The 7076-nt window shown below is 35.1% G+C and overlaps 1 protein-coding gene across 1 annotated transcript; it reads left to right on the top strand.

Annotated features, from left to right (window-relative positions):
* The first annotated feature begins 1325 nt into the window (after positions 1 to 1325).
* On the top strand, positions 1326 to 5976 carry LOC112526148 (sister chromatid cohesion 1 protein 1). The gene is made up of 20 exons (XM_025136544.1): positions 1326 to 1378; positions 1627 to 1695; positions 1782 to 1840; positions 1929 to 1973; positions 2075 to 2094; positions 2176 to 2252; positions 2704 to 2824; positions 2924 to 2999; positions 3100 to 3178; positions 3538 to 3647; positions 3953 to 4014; positions 4092 to 4253; positions 4497 to 4662; positions 4745 to 4833; positions 4916 to 5102; positions 5187 to 5256; positions 5334 to 5458; positions 5541 to 5631; positions 5707 to 5819; positions 5894 to 5976. The coding sequence occupies exons 1-20, from the start codon at positions 1326 to 1328 to the stop codon at positions 5974 to 5976; spliced, it is 1857 nt and encodes a 618-aa protein (XP_024992312.1).
* The last annotated feature ends 1100 nt before the right edge of the window (positions 5977 to 7076 follow it).

Below are 7076 nucleotides of genomic sequence, written 5' to 3'. Positions count from 1 at the left end.
TTTTTGTAATTTAAATTATACATATATATATATATATATATATATATATATATATATTTAAAAGAACAACCAATAATGATAAGGTAGATTCATATATCAAAGATAATATTGATTCTTATTAGTTTAATATATAAATGTGATCATCGACTCATTTAGCTAACTTCAATAATTTTTAAAAGGATTATTGTCACCATGCAACGCATGGTGTCAAACACTAGTATTATATTAAGACATCAAAATAGACGGTGGCCATGACCCCCCATAGCCCTTTCTGGGGATCCGCCACTGGTTTTGTTTCACATGATTTTCTTCGGTCTAAGAATAATATTTAATGTATTCATTAATTAACATATATTTGGTTCACAACGTGTTTGTTTAATATGTATTCGTTTCATTTGGTACCAAAAAGATACGGAGACTTACTTCACATTTGGAATCTAGCGAATCACTCATGTTATGATCTTCTACATCCAGGCACAACGACGTAATTATCAGGGGCGCGCTCTACCCACTGAGCTAATAGCCCGTCGTGCGAGGCCCCCAGTGGTTATATACATTCTCATTGTGAGAAGGGGTCAGTCTCGCCAAGCATGTTGAAAATTCGTCCGAGAGTCTGTCTTCTCCATATTACTATATCTCTAGCCAAAAATTAGGATACATTCTGGGAAAATCAAACTTCCATAACTAAGAAAAAACAAATTCCTATCCTAATTTTTATTTTGCTAGGCCCATAAATATTGTTAAATTCGAATGAGACTATTAATAAATCTGAATTGGGACCAAGACAAAAAAAGTTCAATCTTAAGTTATTCATATTTTTTTTTGTTTTACAAACACGTTAAAAATGTTCATATTATAAACCGAGTACATGTGAAACAAACACATTATAAAATAAGTATATGTTCATCAATATTTTAAGTTCTAGTTATAGGTGAAAAAAATCATATAAAATACATGAATATTTACAAAATTTTAATGTCATCGTAATTTTATAGATGTTTAAAAAAGTTACGCAGTATTATATATGTAACGTGGCAAGTTAATCGATGGTAGCATGGAAAAAGCATGATGCGAAGAGTCAAATTAGCAAAACCACGCTCCCGCCTCAAATCTGTTACACTTGCGGGGAATACACGATCGCACTCTCAATTTGCATGTGTGATCTTCTTCTGCACTGCACACACACACACACACACACACACATATATAGTTGTAATACACATATATCGTCTTCTTCATGGGCATGGTATCAGAACTGAACTGAGCTGACTCTCTCCACAAAACCCTAGACTACACTTCTCATATCTGCAACTGAAACACAGAAAATGTTTTACTCTCACCAGCTCCTTGCACGCAAAGCTCCTCTGGGACAAATCTGGTATGGAATTTGTGTGGATTTCAGTTTGATTCAAGCATTACTGCAGTTGTTAACAGTCATATTCGTTTAGTTTTTTTTTTGACGTGTGAAAAACATTACGGTGTTGTTTGTGATTGTGTGTTTTCAATTAAGCGACGCGTTATTGCAAATTATTTTAGTTTTGTCGTTGGTGTTTTGATTGATTTCTAAGTTATGTGTATATGTTGATGTGGTTTTTTGGTATGTTTGAATGCATCTGTGTTGATAAGGATGGCGGCGACAATGCACGCGAAAATCAATCGGAGGAAGCTCGACAAGCTTAACATCATCAACATCTGGTTTTCATTGATTGATTAATTGGGTTTCCTCTGTTTTCTATTTCGCTTGTCTAGTTGATGATTTTACTTTGACTGTAAAATTACAGTGAAGAAATATTAAATCCATCAGTTCCAATGGCTCTCAGGTTATCCGGAATCCTCATGGGTAATTTAGTTAACCGCTGTCAATCAGATTCATCGACGTATTTGGGATTGAAATTGATTTTTGTCAAATCGCTTTGTTCCATTCTCAGGTGGAGTCGTCATTGTATACGAGCGTAAAGTGAAACTTCTCTATGGTGATTCTCATCAATGTGCTTTATTCATTTACGTGTTTGTATGATTTCTTGCTACAAATTGCAATTAATCTATTTACAACTGTGATTTTTGTTATTTACAGAGGATGTGACGCGTCTTCTGGTGCACTCTCAACTCTGTTTCGCGATTTCTGATTTGGCTTTCTATTTACTTTATAAAAACATGGAGAAATGAATTTTACAGGTGGAAATCAACGAAGCATGGAAGGTTAAAGCTGTTCGAGATCCTACCATACTTCCTAAGGGCAAGTCTCAGGCGAAGTAAGTCATAAATTCCATCTTCTTATATTGATATCGTCAGTTTTGCTGTGTTTTTCTATTAAAATTGGCTAGATAATAACCGAGTTAGGTAAGGTATTTATATCCATCTATCTCCTAGTTTCAATTTGAACGAGTATGCGGAGGCATAGTTAAATAACCTTAGGATATACATCTCAAATTCCGTGTGATATGAAGCATTATGCTTTTGAATCTTGCTTAAATTTTAAACACAGGGAAAACCCTAGCATATAACAGCCATAGCAAGATTATGATCAGAAAAACACCAACTAATGCAGTTTCATTTGATATGGGACATCAGTAGGATTCTTATTAAGGCTTTGTAGTTCTGCCCAATGCATTTTATTGATGTAGATTCGTTTGTGGAAATTGGAATCCATGGATTTTGATTCCTAGGTTCTGAATTATTTTATCTATTGTTTTGTTATGGTAGATACGAAGCTGTTACACTCCCTGAAAACAAACCAACAGACCTAGGAGAGATTGAGCAACCTCTTCAATTTTCTAACTCAGAGACACTAATGGGGTTCCAGAAAAATTCTTATTTTGCAATGGTAAATTTGTCCATTGAAGGGATAAGAATGATCATCTCCTTCACTTTTCTTTTCTACGTCAACGTTCAAAAACAGTATTGGGCCTTTTCTTTTGTGCAGAAACTTGACAGCATAGATGAACCCTACGTCAGCCACAACCTGAGTGAAGCTGATCTGCCTCAGGATCATCATCAAGGTTTTCTAACTTCATCTGAAATTAGTTGTAGATATATCTGCTTGCAGACACATATTTTCATATTGTCAAACTTCCCCTGATGATTTCTTTGTTCTCTCAGCTGATTTCGCTGATATCACGCTATGTGAGCTGTATGATTCATACCAGGCTGATGCAGGTCTCTTCAGACAGTTTGAGAGGTTGGTTATTTAGTTGTGAATATAATGTTAATTTTCTGAAAGGTCTTATGTTGTGGGTAGTACTTGTGCTTGTAGGATATTGTATATTTGTATTGGCAAATGGAGACTTTATTGTATCAGTCTATCCTTGTACTGCTACATTTCTTCTGTTAGAAACTAACGTGGACGTGTTCCTTATTTTTAAGCTGATAAACACAGTTTATCCTTGCTAGTAACTGGTTTCACAAATTGAGTTATAATCAAAATTCATACACAACCTTAATTATATATAATATATACTTCATATTTTTCATAAGCGATTTTGCAGATAGAAAATTGAGCATAACTTGTAGAAAAATTGGCACTCGATGATATTACAGGTTTGACATTGAAGGGGACGAAGACACACAAGTGAATTATCCTTCTCATGGCCATGCAGACATGCCTAGTCTTGTGCCCTCTCCACCTCTACAAGATGAAGCTCAAATCCGTAAGTATCGGTTTATCATCTCAAGTTTTGGTCTTGTGTTAGCTGACAGTTCATAAGGTGCCTCAAAGTTATGGGTGTTTTGTCTGCTAATAACCTCTATACTAGAGATGAGACCAACTTTATATCTGCTGGTAGGAGATCTAGGAGCAAAGGGAAGTGCCCAAATAAAAAGTAAAAGAGGATGAATGTATGAGGAAGGCTGAAAAATGCATAAGATGCTCCTAGTATTTGTGCAATTAAGACTAACAATTTGGCTAGGAAGCTATTTGTACGGATAGTTACTGACCTACAGGTTCTTAATGTAGCCAATGAGATTCACGAGCAGCATCCAGGAGATCATTCCAATCACCAATCTAATGACAGCAAGGTTAATCTTCGTGTTATTCGTTGCCACCATAACTTGTAAGCATATGAATTGGTTTAAAGGAACAATGAATATTGTAGGCCCAGGATAGTCGACAGAGGCAAAAACCACCTGTAAGAAGAGGAAGAAAGTGCCCAGCTCCTGTCATGGATTATGAACAAACAATAATCCCTGGTCAGATGTACCAATCATGGCTTCAAAAGACTTCTGATATCGGCTCAAGAAGAGGAAGAAAGAGAAAAGTACGGTTTTGATTGATAATATGCACGTTTCAAGTACAAAACACTTCAGAACCTATGTTCATGTCACTTAAACTCACATCCACTGATACATAACTAACTTGCTACTTGTGCTTAAAAATTATTTGTTTTCTATGACATCTTATAGCTCATGAAAGGTATTCAATTTGTTGATCTGAGTAGTAGTTTTTTGTTTAACCACAAATATATAATGCCCAGTGTTCTATTTTTGCTATATGATTACAGCACTTGGGCAGCATGCGGTCTATGAAGATGGCCAGACTCATGGATCTACCACCAGTTGCTCTAGTTTGTGGCTTACATACAAATGGAAATGGGGATATCTATTATCCCCTTCCTCTATTAAAACTATGGATGAGAAGTACTCAACCTTCGCATCATTCTCCTTCTGGTTTGTCTCCTCTAACAATAACCTACTTCTGAGTTCAGGTGTTGTTGGTATCATAGTGGAGTAATTAGCAATGTGATTTCAGGGAAAACCTCACCACCTCACCCACCAGCACCAGCACCATCATCATCATCACCTCCAGAAGGAAACGATTATGATGTGCAAACAAGATTTGTAAGGAATCAAGCATTTGCATTTGCATTTGTCTAGTCAATAGTGGCAATTCCTCCTCATAATCTAGTATTTCAATCTTTAGCCTTTTGAAGAGGGGCATAGTGGAGTTGGTTCAGGGTCATTGGGGCTATCCATAGAGAAGCCAAGGGAAAATATTATGGAGATGCCTTCTGAAATCCTGATGGAAGAGCTGAGAGCCAACCTTATGAACAATGGAGTAAGTGGGACAGTAGCTGAAGCTGACATGATAGTTACTCCTTCAAATTCTGGTATATATGCTCAACTTTTTCATATCTATAAGTCAACACTTAGTTTAGTGGGCAACGGTTTTTAAGTGTTATTTTAAGTAACAGGTGGGGAAGTTAGATCCATAGGAAGCTCAGAATCAGGACATGGGTTTATGTCAGATGTCAATTCTGGAAGGTTAGCGAGTGAGTGACTAAATGTAATGCATAATGGATTTTAGGGGTAGGTTGTGAGTAATTGGTTGATGCATGCAGGTCCAACAAGAAGAGAGGTTTGTCATCATCTAGAAGAAGTGGGAGTAGCCTTGAACCAGTGGCAGAGGAGGTGTCATGGGATCATCCTGATCCAAATTTCAAGTTGGCTAGACTATCTGAAAATGGTTATGGTTTGGCCTTTCGTCTTCATTCATTTTCTACCATTATATCTAGTTCACTCACTAGTCCTAATTTAGAATCGTTCAGACCTGTTAGTAGAAAGTGGAGGAGTAACACAAACCCAAAAAGTCCCGCTACCTGATCCACCGGTCGAGAAGTTAACCGAGTCTATCCGCATGTATGTTGCAATACTACTTTATTATTATTTTGTGTTGGTTAAATGAGAATATGTGGAAGTGATACTGATGCGCAGGCAACTGAAGACGCATTTTGATACACCGGGATCTGGTGAAACCGAATCACTTAACCAGCTTGCATTAGGATTGAACAGGATAAAGGCTGCCTGTCTATTTTATCAGACTTGTGGTATGTATGTTTCATACTCTTGTTCATTTTGAAATGCTAATTATATATTGTGCGTGGAATATGTGTGATTGCAGTTTTGGCGTCTCGTGATTTGATAAGGGTAGAACAGAAGGTTCCTTATGGAAATATTTTAATTGGTAGGGGTAGCAAGATGTGAAGTTGCTTAACTAGCTAATTTCCGTTCATAATCATATTCATATATAGAGTTAAGAGTTACAATAAGAAAAGGTCTTGGAGAAAGAAACGTATGTATAACTTTTCCAATATCTATTCCTTTGTTCACCACTTATATACATATGAACACACTTGAATTCCCCAACACCAAGAACGGGCCCACTATATAAGGTGCCTTTCTTTCTCATGAAAGATGTCAATTCAATTATGTCATTGTATAGTTGTATTATTTTATTAATAATAATAATAATAATACAAGTTTCTCTTTGTTGAGTTGGTATGGACGGTGTTTTTCCCCTTACGGGCACGCATTTTGATCTCACTCGTATCATTTTCTTAGTTTTTATCTTTTAATTTAAGGTTTATTATATCATCGGAAGAAAATTGGGATAAGAGATTCAAACACTGAACGTCATATAAAAGAAGTAATGAACTAACCAATAGATCAATAATTAATTTTGTAAAAAACATCAATACTCGTGATAAATAAATATGAATGTTTTTAACTGAATGGTGAAAAAAATGATTCTAATACAAGATGGTGCAAGTTAACATGGATTATGGACGGTTGTTAATTGTAGTAATTAAGGGGTTCTTTGGTTAAGACGAATGAAAATGACAGGTTTTTAACTTAATGAAAACTAGTGTTTGACACCATGCGTTGCATGGTGACAATAATCTTTTTTAAAATTACTGAAGTTAGCTAAATGAATCGATGATTATATTTATATATCAAATTAATAAGAATCAATATTATATTTGATATATGAATCCACCTTATCATTATTGGTTGTTCTTTTAATATATATATATAGAGAAGCGATCAAATGAAAACCACTCCAATTTGTAAAAACCGTAAAAACTACTCTCATTCATCGATTTTATTGTTTAATCTTATGAAATTTTTTCATTAAATTGTTTCATATAATACTTTTTTTTATGAAATTGTTTCATATATGGTTATGAAATTGTTTTATATATTACTTAATGAAATTTTAATGAAACTGTTTCATGTATTTCTCTAAAATTAAAATAATGAAGATGATAATATCCATGATTAACAACCTTCACAATAAAAATGAT

The sequence above is a fragment of the Cynara cardunculus genome, assembly GCF_001531365.2.
Source record: "Cynara cardunculus var. scolymus isolate 2C chromosome LG 13, CcrdV1, whole genome shotgun sequence".
Lineage (NCBI taxonomy): Eukaryota > Viridiplantae > Streptophyta > Magnoliopsida > Asterales > Asteraceae > Cynara > Cynara cardunculus.
This window is presented reverse-complemented; position numbering and strand designations above follow the sequence as displayed.

Coding starts and splice junctions, on each gene's coding strand:
- LOC112526148 (XM_025136544.1), top strand. CDS start 1,326: ATGTTTTACTCTCACCAGCTCCTTGCACGCAAAGCTCCTCTGGGACAA. Junction 1,974..2,074: donor TAAAGTGAAACTTCTCTATG/GTGATTCTCATC, acceptor TGTTATTTACAG/AGGATGTGACGCGTCTTCTG. Junction 4,834..4,915: donor ATGATGTGCAAACAAGATTT/GTAAGGAATCAA, acceptor TTCAATCTTTAG/CCTTTTGAAGAGGGGCATAG.